General features: G+C 35.3%; 2 protein-coding genes across 3 annotated transcripts; one reads left to right on the forward strand and one right to left on the reverse strand.

Moving 5' to 3' along the window:
* Positions 1 to 2491: 2491 nt before the first annotated feature.
* On the forward strand, positions 2492 to 7808 carry cdk5rap3 (CDK5 regulatory subunit associated protein 3). Its single transcript, XM_073828365.1, has 14 exons — positions 2492 to 2606; positions 2909 to 2954; positions 3096 to 3227; positions 3318 to 3418; positions 3525 to 3573; positions 3674 to 3852; positions 3926 to 4062; positions 4147 to 4291; positions 4372 to 4479; positions 4574 to 4655; positions 6320 to 6408; positions 6497 to 6702; positions 7073 to 7244; positions 7583 to 7808. The coding sequence occupies exons 1-14, from the start codon at positions 2601 to 2603 to the stop codon at positions 7646 to 7648; spliced, it is 1518 nt and encodes a 505-aa protein (XP_073684466.1). The 5' UTR covers positions 2492 to 2600; the 3' UTR covers positions 7649 to 7808.
* A 3291-nt stretch (positions 7809 to 11099) lies between these two features.
* LOC141298138 (BEN domain-containing protein 6) lies at positions 11100 to 22857 on the reverse strand. 2 transcript variants are annotated; one of them, XM_073828649.1, is made up of 7 exons: positions 22431 to 22857; positions 22210 to 22305; positions 20410 to 20475; positions 19067 to 19172; positions 18724 to 18980; positions 12360 to 12546; positions 11100 to 11662 (listed from the first exon to the last, which is right to left on the reverse strand). In XM_073828649.1, exons 1-7 carry the CDS (start codon positions 22515 to 22517, stop codon positions 11496 to 11498), a joined length of 966 nt encoding a protein of 321 aa, XP_073684750.1. In that variant the 5' UTR covers positions 22518 to 22857; the 3' UTR covers positions 11100 to 11495. The 2 variants fall into 2 exon arrangements, with proteins under 2 accessions (XP_073684750.1, XP_073684749.1); XM_073828648.1 differs by having other exon boundaries at positions 19067 to 19175; positions 22431 to 22852.
* Positions 22858 to 23180: the final 323 nt, after the last annotated feature.

Here is a 23180-nt window from a genome sequence, read left to right on the forward strand (position 1 = left end):
ACTTTAAATTTTTTCAGTTAACAGTTAAATTTTTTTTTTTCAGTTTTATTTATATTTAATATATATATATATTAAATATAAATAAAACTGAAAAAAATAATTTTCAACTAATAAATATGAAAAAGCACTGAAACTTTATCTAACATTGAAATTAAAACCAAATATAAAAATAAAAACTAATTCAAAATAAAAAAAATAATAAAACTAACAGTATGTTGACACTAAAATAACATTTACACACATAGATACACACACATATGTACATATTATATATATATAGAGAGAGAGAGAGAGAGAGAGAGATTATTTATTTATTTTTATTTGATATTAAAATTGTACTAAAATAAAACTAAAAATATACCATGATTATTATAGTTAACTAAAACCAGAAAAACATGAAAGAAAATATCGAAATATTATATATATATATATATATATATATATATATGTGTGTGTGTGTGTGGTGTGTGTGTGTGTGTGACCCTGGACCACAAAACCAGTCATAAGTGCAAATTTGTCGAAATTGAGATTCTTACGTCATCCGAAAGCTGAGTAAATAAGCTTCCCATTGATATATTGTTTGTTAAAATAGGACAATGTTTGTCTGAGATACAACTATTTGAAAACCTGGAATCTGAGGGTACAAAAAAATCTAAATATTGAGAAAATCGCCTTAAAAGTTGTCCAAATGTAGTTCTTAGCAATGCATATTACTAATCAAAAATCAAGTTTTTATATATTTATGGTAGAAAATTTACAAAATATCTTAATGGAACATGATCTTTACTTAATATGCTAATGATTTTTGGCATAAAAAATCATAATTTTGACCCATACAATGTATTTTTGGCTATTGCTACAAATATACCCCTGCTACTTAAGACTGGTTTTGTGATCCAGGGTCACATATATACAGTATACAGTGTATATATATATATATATATATATATATGTAAACTGGGGAACTAAAATTGTACTAAAAGAAAACTAAAAATGTATTAAGAAATCAGAATTGATTAAAAAATAGGCATATTAATGTAAAAAAAATACTCTTTTTCTGAAATTACAACAAAATCTAAAAAATAAATCAAAATACAACTATAACAGTATGTTACATAGATACTCACACATTTGTACATAAACACACACACACACACACACACACACACACACACACATTAATTTGAATTTATAGAAATTTATAGTTCATAGTAAAATTCAGGTTAATATCTACGTTACTGTATGAGATATTATATGCCAGGGTTATTATAGATAACTAAAACCACAAAAACATTAAAAAGAAAATAAACTAAGCTGAAAAAATGTACTTGATACTAAAATGGTATTAAAATAAAACTAGAAATAGTACTAATAAAAGTTTACAAAAAACTAGTAAATATGACAAAAACACAAAAAAATTACTAAAACTTTACTAAAATATATAAAAATAAAAACTAATTCAAAATAATAAAACTATAACAGTATGTTAATACTAAAATAACATTTACATATGTACACAAATAAAAACTGAAATAATAAATGAATAAAAAACTATATATGTGTATTAAAAAACTAATAAATATGACAAAAACACAACAAAATTATTCAAACTTTATCTAAAGTTAAAATCAATACAAATACTATACTAATGTATACTAATACTAAAATACTAATAAGTATTGATTAAAAAATAAAAAAAACTACAACAGTATGTTCTGTTGAACAACATTTACATAGATGCATACACATGTGTGAATATATAAATACACACACATATACACACACACATATTAATTTGAATTTGTATAAATTCATAGTTTGCAATTCATAGTAAAAATTCAAGTTATTGTCTATGGACATAACTGGTATAAGATATTATATACCAGGGTTATTATAGTTAACTAAAACCATAAAAACATGAAAGAAATAAACTTAAATGAAAATAAATAATTACTTGATGCTAAAATGGTACTAAAATAAACTAAAACTGAAATAAAAATGTACAAAAAATGTGTAAATATGACAAAAACACAACAAATTACTACAACTTACAAAATTTAAAATTAAAAAAAAAATTGAAATAATAAAACTATAACTGTATGTTGATACTAAAATAACATTTGCATACGCACACACACACACACACACACACATATATTAGGTACACAAAAATTGGATGCAATAAATCACGTTTAATCGTTAATAATTGACATTTTTGAAACATCCTAATTTAATCTTAATGTTATCTTAAAAAATGTTGGGTATCCACACCTTCTGAAAGCGAATATTTTTTATATATATTATATTATATAATATTTGTATGTGTGTTTGTATGTGTATGTACATATATATATACGATTTGTAGTGACTTTTATTTTGACGTTATAAGGAAGTGATTAACGGTTTTTCTATTCGTGTAGTTCATTGGTCTTTCAGCAGGCGGCGCATGTGGCCCAGCAGTGTCGCGTCTGCTGATTGGTCAGTTGTGTATGTACGTGTCAGTGGAGTTGTAAACTTGTGCTGCATCTTATCGTTTTGATGTAAAAGCATGGAGTCGCTTTAGCTATTAATTTAGCAAAATAACGACAACCACGGCTGCAATGGAGGTAAAACAAAACATTCTTTAGTTAAATGTATGAAGTGTGAAGTGTCACTCCGTCTAAGAAAACGTCAACATGCTTGTAGACAGTGACAAGCTGTCAATAAAAAAATTCAAAGAATATAATTGTGTATCCATGCATACTTCTGTGTTTGTATTAATATAAAGACAGAATTATTTACTTGGCTTACACCTGTACTTTTCATTATCTTTCCATTAAGATTGTAAAACAATAATAATGTGCATAAAGCTGCCGTGAGTGTTTACAATGTGTATAATTGACCTTTTGTTATAAATCTGTTTTAACAGAACATCCAGAATCTCCCAATTGACATCCAAACCAGTAAACTCTTAGGTAAAAGAGCTTTACAGTCATTTATGCATACACAATACTTGAACTTATGGTTTGAAGTGCTGTATCTTGACTTCTATACTTAGTAGTTTCAATTTTGCACAAAGATCTATTTAATGTTTTGCTTTTGTCTCCATCATTTAGACTGGTTGGTGGACCGAAGACACTGCACGTTGAAATGGCAAAGTGCAGTGATGACAATTAGAGAGAAAATCAATGCTGCCATTCAGGACATGCCAGAGAATGAGGAGATCAAAAAACTGCTCTCTGGCTCATGTAAATAATAATAATAACACAAACATATTTCTTTTTGTTTGACTGTTATTTCTTTTTGAATGTGTTACTTATACATTGTTACCTTTGCAGATATTCACTATTTCCATTGCTTACGAATAATCGAAATATTGAAAGGAACAGAAGCATCCACCAAAAATATTTTTGGCAGATATTCGTCACAAAGAATGAAGGTGATGATGCATCTCTCTGCTGTTTATTTTTCTTTGAATATGTAATTTATTGCGGTTTGTGGTAATGACAATAATAATGTGCTATGTATTTTTTTAACGTAAACAGGACTGGCAAGAAATAGTGTCCCTGTATGAAAAAGACAACGTCTATTTAGGTAAACAATCATCATTGTTAATCATTGCCAAATTATTAAAGTCAATTTACAGAAGTTATGCAAACACAGTGATATGATTGTATGTGTTTTTAATCCTCAGCTGAAGTGGCCAGTATATTGATTCGTAGTGTAAGTTATGAAGGTCCTGCTTTAAGGAAGCAAGTGTCTAAAGCTCAGCAGCTGCAGCAGGAGCTCAGCCGACGAGAAGTGGAGTGTCAGAGTGGTGCTGCGGACCTGAGGGACCGCTATTATGCTGCCTGTAAACAGTATGGGATAAAGGTTAGACAATTAATTGCAATGTATTTTACATCATCTAATGGTGATTATGATACTGACCTATGATATTTCACAGGGGGAAAATGTGGCAAGGGAGTTACAAGCACTAGTTAAAGATCTGCCTGTAGTTTTAGAAGAGACTGGTAAAAAAGCAGCCTGTCTGGATGAAGCTATAAAATTTTACGCGGCCTTCACAAACTTTGTCAGTGACTGGTAAGTGAATGAAGTCATGCCTGTGATTGAACTCCACATGACCCTTATGTGATGTTCATCTGAACATAAGTACTTTGTTATTAGGTCTGAAGAAGTACTGCCCATGCTAAGATTTGTCCAGAAGAAAGGAAACACAACTGTATATGAGTGGAAGACTGGAAATGTGCCTACAGTTGTAGAGAGGCCTGTAATGGAGGAAGCCCCACCTGACGTTGTCACAGAGGAGACTGTAAGTGTGATTATGAATGACTCTATGACTTTGTTGTGTGTATCTGTCATCTATCATTCTATCATTCTTGCTTTGTGCAGATTGACTGGGGTGACCTCGGCGGTGGTGCTGCTACTGAAGAGGTGAATTTTGGGATCTCTGTGGAGGATGGTGTGGACTGGGGTATTAGTCTTGAGCCTGGCACAGAGGTAAGACCCTGAAGTACAAATATTAAGTCTCTGGTTATTACAGTTTGAAACCTCTTATGACATGGAATTAAAAGAGTATATCGATTAACTTTAGGAAACCAGTGCTGGTGGTATTGACTGGGGAGACTCTGAATCTACACCTGTGGAAATTGAAATCGTGGATGTGGGCACAGACTGTAAGTGTTTTGGGATTGAATGTAATGTTGATAATTGTACTAAATATTAAGAATTTGTTATAAATGTATATTGCTTTTCAAAAGTTTGGGGTCAACAAGAGTTTTATTTTGTTCAGCAAGGATGGATTAAAATATGAAAGCCTGTTTCTGCCACTGAATAACTTTTTATCTCGCAGTTCTGACTTTTTTCCACGCAATTCTGACTTTTTCTCAAAATTGTGAGATAGAAACTCGAAATCGCGAGTTATAAAGTCACAATTGTAAGAAATAAAGTCAGAATTACAAGGTATAAACTCTCAATTCTGACTTTTTTCTTGCAAATTTCTCAGAATTGCGTGATATAAACAATTTTGATTTCTTTTTTAGAATTGCGTGATATAAACTCGTGATATATAATTGTGATAAATGAAGTCAGAATTGCGACATGAACTCACAATTCCCACATTTTGCAATTCTGACTTTATTCACTCTATTCTGCCTTTTTCTTCGAATTGTGAAATATAAACTCAGTTACGAGTTATAAAGTCAGAATTCCATGATATAAACGTACAATTCTGACTTTATAATTCGCAACTGTGTTTATATCTCAGTTCTGACTTTTTTCACACAATTCTGACTTTTTTCTAAGAATTGTGAGATATAAACTCGCAATTGCGAGTTGTAAAGTCAGAAATGCGTGATATAAACTGACCATTTTGATTTCTGTTTTTAGAATTGTGTGATTCAAACTCACAATTGTGAGAAATAAAGTCAGAATTGAGAGATATAAACTTGCAATTGTGAGTTCTAAAGTACAATTTTGAGGGGAAAAATTTTTTGACCTTTTTTCTTCACAATTACAAGTTTATATCTCGCAATTCTGAGAAAAAGTCAGATTTTTTTTCCCCCTCAAAGTTGGACTTTATAACGTGCAATTCTGACTTTTTCTTGCAAATGCAAGTTTGTATCTTACTATTTTGACTTTTTTCCCCCTCGGAATTGTGAGGTATAAACTTGCAACTGCGAGTTATAAAGTCCAATTTTGAGAGGAAAAAAAAGACTGTCTGTTCTCAGAATTGTTCATACCTTACAATTTGTGAAATATAAACTGCCGATTCTGAGGGGGGGGGGGAGTCAAAATTGTGAGTTTATATCTCGGTTGAAAACGGGCTTCCATATTAAATTGATGAAAGGTGCCAGTAAGACTTTTTTGTTACAAAAGATTTTAATTAAATGTATGATGTCCTGAAAAAAAGGAATCATGGTTCATTTATTAAAAAATATTAAGCAGCACTGTTTTTAACATTGATGAGAATAACACATTTTTCTTGAGCACCAAATCAACATATTAGAATGACTTCTTTTTCATTCAATTTGCTGCCGGAAATTTGAATTTGGCACCACAAAAATAAATAATATTTTAAAATATCTTAAAAAAAGAAAATTGGTTATTTTAAAGTGTAGTATTTTCAAATTTTACTATATTTTTTATCAAATAAATGCAGTATGGGTAAGCATAAAATACTTATTTTAATGTGAAATCTGCAAAATTATAAAATTCCAGTAACACAATCACATCTAAAACATTATATATCAATTCTGTAAATACACATTATAATCAGTGTGTATAAAGCGCATATCCAAATTTCATCTGGGTCTGGTGCTGAATAATTTTACTTTTGCAGGTCCTGACGGTGTTGCCAGAGGTGAAGATGCTCTTTCTCTTCTAGAAAACTCACAGACACGTGGCCAGTTCATCAATGAGCTGAAGGAGGTACAACAGCTTTGTGTTACAAGCATTAGACAGAATGTTTTAGTCTTTACCTCAAACCGTTTTCTTTTTTTCTGTTTCTGTGGGTCAGTTGGAAATGTTCCTGTGTCAACGGCTCACTGAGATGCGTGAAGAAGGTGACTTGGTGGCCATGAGTCAGTTCCAGCTCGCTCCCTCAGTGATCCAGGCCCAGACTTCCGAGCGTGTGGAGACCATGCTGGCAGATGTGCGTGACCCGCTAAAGGAGCTCACTTCAGTACGAATGCAGCAACTCTTCATGATCCAGGCGTCACCACGGTAACTACACGCGCAAACCTTTCATAAATCAGCATATCAGAAAAGAATATAGAAGTTTGCTGAAAATTTAAGATTCAAGATGAGTTTCTTCATCAGAACACATATTGAGAAATTTATTAACACACCACTTGCTCACCAATGGATCCTTTGTAGTGAATGGGTGCTGTCAGAATGAGAGTCCAAACAGCTGATAAAAACGTAACACTAATCCAAAAAAGCTGTTTGTTTGTAAGAAACAAATATATAATTTGGAAGCCATTTGTCCCATTTTATTAAAACAAAAGATTACTTTCAGTTTCATATTGATGTAGCAGACGTCTTGTAGTCAGATAATAATTAATCTGGTGCTCTGTGTGTGTTTGTGGCTCAGCTACGTGGAGCGTGTTTCAGAGTTACTGCGGCAGAAACTCAAACAGGCTGATATCTTGGTGTTGAAGCATGGCACGATGGCTGAAAAACGACAGGAGGCTCTGGAAGAACAGGCCAAGCTGGAGCCACGCATTGATCTGCTGGCTGCCCGCACCAAGGAGCTCCAGAAACTGGTACGTTCACTTGTTATAAAGATGTATTTCTGGATTTGTTTCAGTACAGGTTTATCATAATACATCTGCTGTATTAGAGCAGTATGTGGTATAGTCTTAATACTTCCTCTCTCTGCAAAAGTGAAAATGACACCTCCGCAAACCTTCAGATTCCTCTTCCCCACCATAGAGCCGATGCTTGGCGGTGTTAAATGTTAAAAAAAAAAATTAGGTTAAAAGAGCAAAAAACTAATGTGGTTAAATGTCATGGTGCACACATTTATTTAAACTAAATCATGGACTGGCTGAGAATATGAAAAAAAGCTTCTTCTTTATCTTTCTCTGTCTCACACATATAGATTGAAGCTGACATCTCGAAAAGATACAACAACCGGCCTGTCAACCTCATGGGAGTTCATGTGTGACTGAAAAGACTATTTACATGCTGCACAGATGTATCATTTCATAAATATTTTTTCCCATTTAAATTGGGAGGGTAATTGTTTTGTGGTGAGTCCCTTTTTATGGTGGAATAAAATTGTTGCAATCACAGCGCTTTGAATATTCAAAGAAGGCTGTAAATAACTTGCGCTTACACAGCTGGCCTCATTAGTCTGGAGTGCTGAATTCAGTAAATGAACCATCTTAAGTGGCCAATATTTAAATATACAATTGCTAACCCTAATTTTTGTAAAGAAATACATGCGACACCTTCCATTGTGAGGCTATCAAAACTCTAAAAAGATTTTTTTAAAGAAATGGTCCGAAAAATTCACATTTTTGCAAACGACATCTGTAAATACAGTAATAAACTTCATTTTTAAAAAGAAATAAATGAAAGATTAAATTGCTGAATTATCAATGTTTTAAAAACTACATACTATAGCAACTTTTATCTAAATCAGCAGGGGTGACTTTAAGATTTTGGAAAAAATAGTTTGTAGATATCAAAGAACATATTTTACATTGATTCCCCCCCCATATACTAACTTGGGTTACTAGATTTAAAGGATTAGTTCACCCAAAAAAGAAAATTCTGTGATTAATTACTCACCCTCATGTCGCTCCAAACCAGAACACAATTTAAGATATTTTTGATGAAATCCAAGAGCTTTCTAATCCTCCATAGACAGCAAAGGTCCTTCCACATTCATGGTCCGGAAACATTGTAAGGACATTGTTAAAGTGGTCCATGTGACATCAGTGGTTCAACAGTAATTTTATGAAGCTACGAGAATACTTTTTGGGGACCTTGAATGTGGAAGGACCCTTGCTGTCTATGCAGAGTCAGAAAGCTTTTAGATTTCATCAAAAATATCTTAATTTGTGTTCCGAAGATAAATGAAGGTCTTATGGGTTTGGAGAAGCGTGAGGGTGAGTAATTAGTCACAGAATTTTCATTTTTGGGTGAACTATCCCTTAGTAGTAAACAATTTTCAAAATCATGCAGTATAACAGGGTTGCAAGCAAATAGCAATTTTTGATCATTAAAATTAATTGAGTTTTACTACAATAAAACGAAATGTCATGTCATTCATTTTGAGATGGAATAAGCCAAAATAATCTCTATGCGTAGTGTTATTTTAAACACTATTGTTCAAATATTTGAGGTCATTACGATTTTTAAGAAAGTAATACCCTTTGTCAGCAAGGGTGCATTAAACTTATGGAAAGTTATTAAAAAGTGATCTATTCATCAAAAAATCCTGAAAAACGTATCACGGTTTCCATTAAATTAAATATTAAAGGATTAGTTCACTGTAGAATTAAAATTTCCTGATAATTTGTGTCTTTCTTTTTTCAGTTGAAAAGAAATTACACTTTTTAAAGAAAATGTTCCAGGATTTTTCTCCATTTTTAATTTAGCTTTAAATGGCTCTACGCAATCCCAGCTGAAGAATAAGGGTCTTATCTATTTTTACCAAAATAAGAGAGATCTTACAAAATGCATTTTAATGTTTATTTAGTACTGACCTGAATAAGATATTTTACATAAAAGATGTTTACATATAGTCCAAAAGAGAAAATATTGAATTTGATTAGAAATTGAATTTATAAAAATGACCCCGTTCAAAAGTTTACATCCCCTTGATTTTTAATACTGTGTTCTTACCTGAATGATCCACAGCTTTTTTTTTTTTTGTGATAGTTGTTCATGAGTCCCTTGTTTGTCCTGAACAGTTCAACTGTCCGCTGTTCTTCAGAAAAATCCTTCAGGTCCTACAAGTTCTTTGGTTTTCCAGCATTTTTGTGTATTTGAACCCTTTCCAACAATGACTGTATGATTTTGACATCCATCTTTTCACACTGAGGACAACTGAGGGACTCATATGCAACTATTACAGAAGGTTTAAACACTCACTGATGCTCCAGAAGGAAAAACAATGCATTAAGAGATTTTTCTTGTTTTGCCTAAATATCATATTTTGTACTGCCCTACAGAGATTACAGAAGATATGTTTCCCAGAAGACAAAATAAGTTAGATTTACCCAGATCTTCAAATTCAAAAGTTTTCACCCCTGGCTCTTAATGCATCGTGTTACTCATGAACTATCAAAACAAAATCATAACAAAAAAAAAAACACACACACATAGCTGTGGATCATTCAGGTAAGAACACAGTATTAGGAATCAAGTGTATGTAAACTTTTGAACTGGGTCATTTTTATAAATTCAACTATCATTTTCTCTTGTGGACTTTATGTAAACATCTTTTATGTAAAATATCTTATTCAGGTCAGTACTAAATAAAAAATAACATGCAAATTCTAAAAGGAGGATGTAAACTTTTGACCTCAACTGTACCTAGAATGTTTTCCATGTATATTCCACCTAAAGATGAATTCCATTATTGTATTTTATATTGCATTACAACAGCATATGAATGTCATTAGAACTGTATCTCAAAGACTATAGCCATACAACTCCACTGATGTTTTATCACTGTGTTCTCTCTGTTTTGCCCTGGGGCAACTGGTTTAATCACATGGCAGAAACACATTATGCTCAGAAGATTGAGAATCTAATGGACATAATCTTTGCACACCCCCTACATCCAAGGCAAGGAACAGTGAAGCATCACAGCTCAAGTTTTAAACCACACTGGAACCGTAGACGTTGCATCGTCGATCATGGCGACATTTAACCAAGATATTATCTTTGGCACATTCTCATTGCTTTGCAAAGTGCACACGCATCCATTTTTTTCTTTTGTCTGTCTCCGCCTATCCCCCCACTGTCTCTGATGAAGCTATGATAAGTAGAGGGTTGCGCTCGGCCCAATCATCGCCTGTGCCATCAATCAGGCCAGACAGGCCCCTGTTTACTGACACAGAAGCTTAAAAGAGCAGCCATTACAAAACACTTTGTTTTCCGCCCAGTCGACAAGAGCGGAAAAACAAGACAAAGGTCTGCGCATTTATCAAATATTCTACTGAAAGATCATACTGATGATCAAACGAAGACTAAAATTGCCACTGGGTGACAGACCTAATCTCTCTTTGGGCCCTGAAAGCTTTTTGCCTCTCATTTGTTTGTCAAAAAGCCCCCTCATCCCTGCAGCGGGCAGATGCTCGGAGGCGATGGCCAGGGTAAGACCCAGACTGCTGTGGCCCAGAAGACTGAGGTTGCCAAGACAACTGGCCCAGCACCCCTGCTGTTGTCACTCTGCCTGTGTCGCTCAGTCATTGATTCTCTCCATCTCACCAGCTCTCCACATGCAGCTCGCATTGTTCTCAATGGCCCTCATTGAGAAGGCATTGTACACGATAATACACCTACCAACTCTCCCACGTCCATTTCATCGTGTCACGCGTTAACAACCAAAAACCATATTGAATAAAAAATAAATAATTGAAAAGCTAATACCAACACGCTGCATTTTCAGCATTTAATAACAAAAAACTACATACATAAAGCTGTTGTCATAAAGACCAAAACATCATCAAATAAGAAATACATTGAAAATACAATGTAAATAATGGTCACAGCCTATTAACGCTCCTCGCACAATGGTACGTCCTGAAATCCTACATCTGTTAAATACAAAGTATTAAAAAAACCAGACGTTCACAGAGACACATCATTAATATCTAAACATCTCGATATCTAAGCGTCGACTGTGCTCGTTGAATGCAACATTTGGACTTATCTGGAATTGCTCATTTGTATTTTCACATCAGTAATCAATTTCACTTGAGTCCAGTACTTGTAGGTAACACCGAATAAGGCTAATTTAATGGAGAACACACAATATCCACTAACCGTACGTTTCAATTCTGGTCGATCATATCTAACGGCAGACTGAGACCTCTAGATTCGTATTGGCCTGAGAGTGACGGTTTCTTCCTCAGCCTCTTGGCTTCGTTTTGCAGTTTCTGTCGGATGTAGCCCTTGATCTCTGCATCAGTCTTGCCCGGAAAGAAATACTGAACGGTTCCTGTAGGGAATATATTTGAAAATTAGGTATCCATACGGAAGCAAGCCTATGGGTAAAATAACAAGGAATAACAATGTGCAGTAAACGGTAAAACTGTTTGCACTACAAACCAGTGTGCTCATAATTAAAATACTACATTAAAATAACACCAATTGTGACCATGGACCACAAAACCAGTCATAAGGGCCAGTTTTTTTAAAGCTTTTCATTGGTGTATGGTTTGTTAGGATAGGACAATATTTGGTCGAGATAAAACTATTTAAAAATCTAGAATGTAAGGGTGCATAAAATCTAAATATTGAGAAAAATCGCCTTTAAATTTTTCCAAATGAAGCTCTTAGCAATGCATATTACTAATCAAAAATTAAAGTTTTGATATATTTATGGTAGAAAATTTACAAAATATCTTCATGGAACATGATCTTTACTTAATATCCTAATGATATGTCATATAATAAAAATTTATAATTTTGACCCATACAATGTATTGTTGGCTATTGCTACAAATATACCTGTGCTACTTAAGACTGGTTTTGTTGTCCAGGGTCACAATTTACAATATCAAACAGCAAAACGAGTGGTTTTGTGCAGCTAAAAATAGCTTGAGGTGAATGAGACCGGAAGCCAGACCCATAAAATTTAAAAAAGAAAAAAGTGGATAATAGATTCAAATTAGTGTAATAGAGGAGCATCTTACTCAGGATTGCCTGGACCTCTTCGGTGGGGAGAGCAGGCTTTGGTTGGCCTCTTTTGTTGTACACGACTCCAGATATCGAGTGGGAAGCCAGGCATTCCCTCTCGTAGAGGCCACGGAGCAGGTCGTTGGTCAGTTTTTGGGCAGTTGTGCCTGTGTTACACCTCTCCAAAAGTTCAGGTGTGATAAACTGAGAGGAAAGAAAATAACAACAATAATATTAAAAATAATAATCCGCAATACAATTGCCCTCCTAAGTTACTGTTGCTGTGTCCGACAAATAATGCCATTCTCACATTGCAGAACAAAGAGGAAACTGACAACACGGCGACAGACAAGACTTCTGGTATGAAGCAAGTTCTCCGTTTTAAAGGGGTCATTGAATGCCTATTTTCCACAAGTTGATATGATTCTTTAGGGTCTTTATGGGAAGCCCATAACATACTTTGGTTAAAATTTCTCAGAGGTAGTGGAAAAAAACACCCTTTTTATCCTGTCAAAATCAGCCCTTTTTAGAGCAAGCCGTTCTGTTGCATTTGCCTTTAACCCTCTGGGGTTCTTCCCCGACCAGTCACACTCAGGGCCCTCACGTTCAAAAGTGACCGGAGCCCTGAAATCATTATTTCCTTTTTTTCAGTAAAATCAATCAAATGTATTTTTGTTCAATAATATTTTTTCTTTTTTTCTGTCGTGTTTTGACAGAATTTTATGATAATAATTAATATTTATGCTACAATTATGATCTATTTTTTGCCATTGAATATAATAGAATTCTTTTTAATATATATAATTTTTATTCTTTTTTAATTAATGCTGTATTTTAGTTTAAAGTAGATACCTGGCCTATAGAAAATAATTTTTTGAAGTCGGATTTGTGCCATCTGGTGGCGTAGTGAGCATAATTACCAGGCAATATCCTATTTTAACCACTAGATGGATGTAATGCTCTCTATAGAAGGATTTGTGAATTCTAGTTGTTTTTGCACATATTTGCCAATGCCTTTTCAGGTTGTGGATTTTATTATATAAAATTAGATTATCAAAGACTATTTTTTTATTATTTGCCAAGTTTTTTGTTTGTTTGATTGGTTTAACTGGTAATTTGAAGTGCCAGTTTTACTTTATAATACAGTCAAACCAGAACATTGCATTAGAAAGAGAAACAATGGAAAGCATTTTGTTACCCATTGTTTTAATTCTAACTGAATAAAAATGCCGTTCTTTCAGTCATACCATTTTTTTTTATTTTGTAACCTTTTTATAATGAACATTTTGATTTAAATAATTTTTTGTAAAATTCAATAAACAATAACTCTTATTTAGCACAGGAATTATGAACAGCAACAGCATGGGCAACAAAATAACAGCAAAAGTATAATTATCAAACATTAAATGGAAAATAGAGAAATAAAAATATTTTAAATATCATCCTAACCCTATTTACATTTTATGTGCATTCTTTTTTTACATATTCAATGAACAGTAACTCTTATTCAAAAGGCAACAGCAATTATGAACATAAATCTAAAATAACAGAAAAGTATAACAATTGTCAAATAGTAAATAAAAAAATAGAGGAAAAAAAAGTTTGTTTTAAATATCATTCTAACTATAATTACATATTATTTACATACTAATTGTGATTACAGATCAGGTTGTGACAAATCACAACAGAGTGTCTCCATATAGCACTTTGAGCAAATGATGCTTGTTTTGAAATCTTTTTTCCGTGTGTGTGTGTGTGTGTGTGTGTGTGTGTGTGTGTGTGTGTGACATGGTGTGTGACTTTTGGATTTTGGATCCAATGTCTCCCTTTTATTTGATTCATAGTCTCACATTCCTCTGTTACAGTCTCACCAATCTCATATTTCCCTGTGTGTGTGTGTGTGTGTGTGTGTGTGTGTGTCTGTGTGTGTCTGTGTGTCTATTTTGGAACTCTGATGGCTTACAGTCTCATGCTTTCATTGCTGTGTGCTTTATTTCTTACATTGATTGCCTCTATTTCACACATTTCCCAAAATTAGCTTTTGAAATGACACACGTTCATTTGTGTGTGCGTGTGTTTTTGTGTGTATAAGTGTGTGTGTGTGTGAGTGTATTGTAGTGTTTTGCACTCTTGATGTTTTAGAGAGTCACCCCTTCACAGTTGTGTGCTTTTTTTCTGGATTGTGGCTGATTTGTAGATTGTATGCACAAAAAAACTCTGTATTTTCATATTTTTGCCAATTTCCCATTCATTTCCTATGGCCGGTCATTTTGACCCGAAGACCCCGAGTGTGACTATTTTTTTTACGACCACTTAGACTTTTCCAATCCTGTCCCCAATTTTTTTGTGTGTTCATATACCAAGTACCATAAAAGTCACCAGGTTTCATACCATTCCGATGAAGCTACGATTTTTAAAATTTTTTTATTTAAAAAATTCCGGTCAAAAGTGACCGAAGAACCCCAGAGGGTTAATGAGCTCTGCTTGCCCCGCCCCTCTCTTCTGTGGGGTGATGAGACGTAATGTTTACTTTAGTCAACAAACTTGCTAACTAGCATATTATTAAAGGGATAGTTCACCCAAAAATGAAAATTTGATGTTTATCTGCTTACCCCCAATGTATTCAAGATGTAGGTGACTTTGTTTCCTCAGAAAAACACAAACAAAGATTTTTTTAATGAAAACCGGTGCAGTCTGCCAGCCTTATCATGGACGTGGATGGGCACCAAACCTCTAAAAAGTAAACAACATGCACAGACAAATCCAAATTACACCCTGCGACTCGTGACGATACATTGATGTCTTAAGACACGAAACGATCGGTTTTTGTGAGAAACTGAACAGTATTTATATCATTTTTTACCTTTGATACACAGCCACGTCCATCTATCATGAGCACGAGTTTGGCATCAGTCACGTCACATGTGCACGCGCTTCTGGCGTAGAATACGCAAACACCGGAAGCGATCTGTCGCATGAACACGACACTCATTGTTTACACAGTGCACAGAGATTGTGGGTATAGTGGCTATTCAAAATGGTAATTACTTGCGCGTATCCTGTTGTTTAAACCGATTTAAAGCTAAAAGATTACATTTGCTTGCGCAAACTCATCCGGGACTTTTCACTGATTTCCCCTTACGGAGTTTGCGTATTTTACGCCAGAAGCGCGTGCACATGTGACGTGACTGATGCCAAACTCGTGCTCATGACAGATGGACGTGGCTGTGTATCAAAGGTAAAAAAATGATACAAATACTGTTCAGTTTCTCGCAAAAACCGATCGTTTCGTGTCTTAAGACATCAATGTATCGTCACGAGCTGCAGGGTGTAATTTGGATTTGTCTGTGCATGTTTTAGTTTACTTTTAAAGGTTTGGTACCCATCCACTGCCATGGTAAGGCTGGCAGACTGCACCGGTTTTCGTTAAAAATCTTCGTTTGTGTTTTTCTGAGGAAACAAAGTCACCTACATCTTGGATGCATTGGGGGTAAGCAGATAAACATCAAATTTTCATTTTTGGGTGAACTATCCCTTTAAGAAAGGCGATTTGCAAAAATGCATAAAAAACCCTTATACTCATTTCCGCTGTAGGTGAAGCTGGATCACGAATGATTCGCGTGAGCATAGACGCATTTATGTAGATCACCGAAAGTAAAACAAAAGTAACGTTAATCCTCTGCATCTTCAGCTGCTCAGATGTCATGAGTAAAAGATGACTGCTGTGTTAATTATTACATCCAACAAAAGAACAGCTCACTCAGTCGACACAATGGTGGTTGGACTGTTTACCGCGCACTCAGGGTGGGTCTAAGGTAAGACGTCGTGTCAATCAACTATCGTGGGAGTGGTCTCTGTCGGTGTGCCGTCACACCAAGAAGCTGAAAATGGCCTGATTTGAAAAAGGGGATTTTACTTACAAAAATTTAAAAAATAAATTTTTATCATTATAGAGTGGTTGTGAACACACACATTTATGTTCAAACAACATGTAAAAGGAAGTTTTGCATCTGATGACCCTTTTAAAATGTCATGTTTTTAAGAAATTCTAACAATAAATACTGTTTTGTGACTCTTTAATGTGTCGTAGCAGATCGCTGTATCGCCTTATTAGATCAATCGACACGTGAACCAATCGTCTTTTCTTCATAAACATGAATATACATCAGAAGTATTTTATTTCAACCATGGAAAGACGTCAATACGCACAATTTTTCAAGTTCAAGTCCACCAAAGTTAATCTACTCTCCTGATTTGTTTGTTGGACAAAACGGCAGATTTGGCATTATGATTGGTGAGATCGCCTTTCAGTCTAGCTGTTTGCAAAGGGTCAGTTACTGTTGCTGTCTATCTGAACTGATAAAACAAAGTTCTTGATACAGCAATCTATAAATGTCACTACAAGGCAACAGCAGAGAAAAGGAAAAATAACAATAGACCACTTATCGCAAAAGCATAATATTAAATGACAAAAACAGAAGACAAAAACACCCTGTACACTGAAAAAAATGGTGTAGGATTACTTTTCAATTACTTTTAACTACTTACGAATTGCTAGTAATTTGACAAACATCTAATCTTGTAAAATGTGTGCAAAGTACTTGTGCTGTCGAACGATTAATCGCGAATAATCGCATCCAAATTAAAAGTTTTTGTTTACATTGTGTGTGTGTGTGTGTGTGTGTGTGTGTGTGTGTGTACTGTGTATATTTATTATGTATATACATAATAAATACACACAGTAGACACACATATGAATATGTAAACTTTTATTTTGGACACGATTAATCACAAATCTTTCTTTTATGCCAAAATCATTAGGATATTAAAGGGGTGCTATTATGCTTTTTCACTTTTTGAACATTAGCCAGTGTGTGGCGTGTCATTTGGGCATAAAAAACATCTACAAAGTTACAAATCTCAAAGTCCACTCCAAAGGGAGATGTTTAGTTTTTAAAAAGTCCCTTTTCAAGAACTACAACGAACGGCTCATTTGGACTACAGCATTTGTTTTCCGCATGCAATGATGTCACAACGTGGTATCCCGCGTACAGAAATTCAATTCGTTAGCGGGTTGGGGATTCGCTTAACTTTAGCATTTATTATGGACAGCCGCTTCTGGGATGCTTCAGCAAGCCGCAGGTCGTCTCAGCTTTAACCGAAGAGTCCGCGATCTGCTCCGGAATCCATGCTGGAGCGGCGCCATTGAGGTTTCAAACACACGGAGAGTCGCCGCTGATGTAAACACGAACATTGACTGATGATCATCCGTGCACGCGTTGAAGCCGCGCAGTAGACGTGCAGTGCGTGGTAAGACATTTGTTCATCATACAGTATAGATAGCTTCACTAGCCTTATGGTATCAGGCATGTAAATAATAAATACATTAGCACAATCTCGCAGGCTGACGATAGGACCAACAATACTGTAGCGTTTTATTAACTCACCTTTCATGCATCATAGGTGTATATGACTTCCTTCTTTCAGACGAATGCAATCGGAGTTACATTAAAAATAATCCTAGCTCTCCCAAGCTTTAGAACTGACAGTATAGATGAGTGTTTCTCTCCATCAGTCCGAGACAAGACGATCCATAATAAAAAAAAAGTGCCTCACATGGCTCCGGGGCAGTCGGTAAAAGCCTCCTTTAGCGATCCGATGTGTTTTTGTAAGAAAAATATCCAGATTTAAAAGGTACGAATCACTTTAATCTAGTTTGCTGCTTTGGGAAGGGGCGCAGCAGGGCGGAACGCGGTCTATGCTGTTTGCCAATCGCAACGCAGTGGGGCCGCTGACCAATCACAACACATTTGGTTTTTCGGAAGGCGGAACCCGGAACTAATCGAGCCGTTTGTGCCAGCCTGGGGAGAAAGCTATTGTAATAATGTAAATTATGTGAAAAATAATGCGTTTTTCAAACCACCAAGCATGAGAGCATGTTCAAGTACACCCCCAAAACAAAATAAAGACTTTGTGAAAGAGCATAATAGGACCCCTTTAAGTAAAGATCATGTTCCATAAGCAAATTTTATGCATGTCCTACTGTAAATTTATCAAAGCTTAATTTTTGATTCGTAATATACATTGCTAAGAACTTAATTTGGACAACTTTAAAGATGATTTTCTCAGTATTTAGATTTTTTTGCACCCTTAGATTCCAGATTTTCAGTTGTATCTTAGCCAAATATTGTCCTATCCTAACAAACCATACATCAATGGAGAGCTGACCCTTGTGACTGGTTTTGTGGTCCGGGTTCACATATTACATATGTACAACCCAACTGGTTGTACAAATAATCATCCAAATACGAACAATGATTATTTGTTGCGCAACCTCTGATTATAATGTCTAAATTCTGTACAAAAAATCTATTAGACTACCTCTGTGAAGAGTCCGTCCCTCTGAGCATTCTGAGTGGCCTCGTGAGGTTTCTGTGGTCCTGGACCCTGATTCAGCCATTGCCCATTCACAACGGCCGGAGGAGAACGCACATCTGGTATCACAGCATCCGCCTCGGCAGGTGTCTGCGGTGTGCCTTGAGAAACCGGAGTCCCGAGAGAAATCCCGTTGTTCCCATTTGACCACATCTGGGTCTTCTCGATCAGCATTTCCAGGTTTCTTGCTAGCTTTCCACATGCTGTAGTGAGAATCAAATGTGAAGATTTAATTCATGCATTTTTTTTCAATAAATCAAACTACCTAAAGAATTCAAACAATATTGACCTGTAAGGCACCTAAGTTGTTCCTTCAAGTCCTCCATTTCCCTCTGCATGCATAAGACCATGGCAATTAGCTCCTTCTTCGAATAGGACTGTAAATAATGAGCCTCCTGCTGTCATAAAAGTACACAAGCTCAGGGCCCGTATTCACAAAACATTTTATCTTAGCACTAAGAGTTCTCCTAAATAGCAGTAAAAGTTTTTAGCTAAGAGTTTTCTCTTAAAACCTATTCTCAAAGCTGCTGAGACAAACTTTTACTAAGGAATAGAGAGAAGTCTTAAGCTAAGAGTAAGGGCGAGGTTGACCTTGTTGCTATGGATGATGGCAGCATGCTTATTTACTATGCACACTGTGATTGGCTGATAGGGGAGGAGTCTTGGTCAGAGATTTATTCATAAAATATTGTAGAGGGTGATTTTATGTTGCCATATTTAACTAAAGATTTAAAAATAAAGAGGTTGCCATTCATGTCAATTAGTGTCAATGATTAAACAAGTATATTTTCAGCTAATTGTTAGTCTCTTACACGTGTGCTTCCCATAAACAATTAGCAGACATGCATATAAACAACATTTTAATTGACTGACTAGAATAATCATGGCTAATAGTAAGACATGCAAACCAAACTGGACTCAAGAACAGCTTTTTACCCAACCTGTTAATGAAAACAAGGATATATTCAAAGAAAATTTTGAAGTATGGATAACCTACAAAACCAAAAAAGATGTGTGGGAAAAAAATATGTGTGCTAATAAATGCAACACATTTCTAAAATGTTTACGTTCCAAGGCAGATAGCCGGCAACAGCCATTTTTGCCCTGCTAAAAAAAAAAAAGACAAAAAAAAAAAAGGAAACCATTACAATTTTTTTATGCTTTTCCTGATAATCATGATGGATTATGTCCAACTAAAAAACAACAGTACAGGAAACCATTTATTAATGATTTTAATGGTTAAAAGTTGATTGTTTGTAATATTTATAATGGTGTTTGTAGTGGAAACAATTAGAATTTCTTTGATGATTGTTTTGTTGTTTTTTTTAGCAGAGAGTATAGGCCTAGTTTGTGATTTGGTCTTAGTGACTTAGGAGTCCTCTTCACTACTCCTAATGTTTCACAGATTTAGGAGCTAGTTTTAGTGCTAAAATACTAGTACTAAATAAGGAGTCCTAAATTTAGGATTGACACGCCCATTATTTTTAAGATTTTCTCCTAAATCGGCAAGTTATGAGCTACTTTTAGCCTTAAGATGTTTTGTGAATACGGGCCCAGGTCTAGAATCAAATGTCTCACAAGCATGTCAACAAGCAAATGTTGAATGCTGAACACAAGCGAAACGCATCCTACCTCGGACTCAGAAGCAGGAGGACTGTCAGCGTAGAGGTCTGCGGAAGAACAATCCAGCTCATTAACCTGTCATGACAAGAGAGAGTCCTAATATTTTTTATTTACTTAGTCAGTTGTCATTGATAATTGTACAAAAGTTCATTTCATTCCACAAATTTGATCACTTTTCTCTCCCCATGACCGCTTGGACTGAGGTTTCTCTCACACTTCCTCTCATATGCTCAAATACAAACCGGCTGTCATTTTGTGTGTTGCTTATTTGACAAAGTATTACTTAGAACTATTTTTGTTGGTGTACGAAACTGTCTGTGTAAGACAGGATGTGATGCAGAGAACTGTGAGTATCCTGACCAGAAAACATTTGTTGTTTTTCAAACTCATCTGAAGTCTGAATAAACAAGCCTTTCACTGATCTATGGTTTGTTAGGATAGGACAACATTTGGCTGAGATACAACTATTTGAAAATCTGGAATGGGTGCAAAAAAATCTAAATCCTGAGAAAATCGCCTTTAAAGTTGTCCATATTACGTTTTTAGGAATGCATGTTACTAATCAAGAATTAAGTTTTGATATATTTATGGTTGGAAATTTACAAAATATCTTCATGGAACATGATCTTTACATAATATCCTAATGATTTTTAGCATGACTTATACAATGTATTTCTGGCTATTGCTACAAATATACCCGTGCTATTTACGACTGTGGTCCAGGGTCACATATATTTTATCTCTATATATTGTAAAGTTTCCTCTCATTTAATGGTTATTACACTGACTGCATGCTGTTTTTGTGTATCAAAGAAGAACAATAGGTAGGTGAAATGACAGAAATGAGTATTCAACGACACTGAGAAATAAAGGAGGAATCTAGCAGCTGGTGAAGAATAAATATACAAACTGTATATAAATGCCTAATTTTAATCTGAAATGTACATTAAACTGTGAAATTATGAAGTGCATCCAAATCACAGCCGGTCTGATAATTTAGAACAACAGTAGCTTTAAGATTGATATTTTATTACCCTTGCAAAAGTTTACAATGGTACACAGTTTTCACTGAAAAGTAAGTCAATGCTGTTACAATACAACTGACCTACCTGTTGGAAAAAAAACTGTTTATTATTGTTAAATGATTCAGCTGATCTCCAAGCCTGACTAGTTCCACAAAACCCTTTAAAACCAGGGAAGAGACTGGCATGGTTAGAGACTAAATATCTTAGATAGTAAAAGATGATTTGTCAGCTAAAGTAAAGCTAATGAATGCTTTTTAAACCCACATTGTGGCTTCGCCTCAGTCACAGTACTGGTGTTTTCCACAGGGGAAGTACCATGGTAATTTTTATAAGGGTACCAACAAAATAACGTGAAAAGAAGAGACTGTTTCAAACTTTCAAAAGTTTCGAATTTCAAAACTTTTTAACCCGCTGGTGAGCTTGTACTTGGAGAAAAATGAGTTCAGGGCTTTAGTTGTGCGAGCGCCTGATGAGGTTTCGATCAAATGGTGTATTGTACCATGCTTTACCCCATTGTTCTCCATTAGCGGCCAGGCATGGCCGCCTGCCCTGCCTCACACCACTGCTGCAGGATAGGAAAGCATTCAATCTATCGTTATACGTGCGAAAAGTGCAGTAGTAAACCAAGGACAGTAAATTATGGGGGAGATTGTTGCGTAAAATGCTGGCGTGGAACAACTGTGAGAATCAAAACAGAAAGGGTTTGCTGTCCGTCTTCCCTGTCAAAACGCATCAAAACATCGATGAAACATTAAACGCCGATAATGAGAAAAAAAGCCCAAACCTTCATGTCTAACTTCTGAAGCCCGGCGTCGGATGAGCTATTTTCTTCAGATTTCTCTTTGGAGGAATACATTTTTCTTCGTTTCTGTGCACCGTTCTGTTGGAGAGTCGGGTTGACATGATACTAATTATTCTTTTGGGATCAAACATATGCCATTAACAGTTACAAACAAACAATGAGACGTGAAACACTCAAAAAAACGTTTCCATCCATCATCTTACACTAAAGCAGTCCGGTTTTTGTTCCTCTTCCTCATCCTCTTCATTTTCGTAGTCAAGAATTCGCTGCGCTTTTGTTTTCCTTCTCATTTCTCTTCCATTATTTTATTTGCGAGCGAGAAAAAGGGCTCCACTCTGCATAATGCAGTTACGCTGTATCTGACTAAAATAACACTATTTCTCTTTCTGTGATTTAGGCGCTGCAGATCCACTACAGATAGCGACAACTCTGTTCCTTGCGATTATTCTACTTCAGCTCAAATACTTGAGTGAATCCATGGAAGGACAGCACTTTACCGAGAAATGACAGGGAACACATTTGAGGCTAACGCACCGTAGCGTAACGTGGCACGAGCTTGAGTCCCGTCTAGATTCAATCTAACGGCGGATCCTCACAACAACAGGAAATCCCTTGCAAAATTTTTACCATGGTAACCCTAGTTTCCGCCAAAATACCGTGGTTACTGCTGTAAGATCGTGATAAATCAATATAGATTCTCTTTCAAACAGTTCAAGAAGCTTTTACAATCTCCTTTTATTTTATTGATGCCGCTGGCGCCAAATACCAAGTTACCACAGTTTTATTGTAGTAACAGTAACTGCAGTAATTATGGTATGTCGGCGGAAACTATGGTTACCACGGTAAATATTTATAAGGGGCGCTCTTTTAGGTTTCCCCTCATGTGTAAAATGTTGTATACGCGCTCATAACAATAGGGTTTTTTCATCGACTGTCTTATATTTACACGTTTA

Source organism: Garra rufa, chromosome 22, assembly GCF_049309525.1.
Source record: "Garra rufa chromosome 22, GarRuf1.0, whole genome shotgun sequence".
In the NCBI taxonomy this organism is placed as follows: domain Eukaryota; kingdom Metazoa; phylum Chordata; class Actinopteri; order Cypriniformes; family Cyprinidae; genus Garra; species Garra rufa.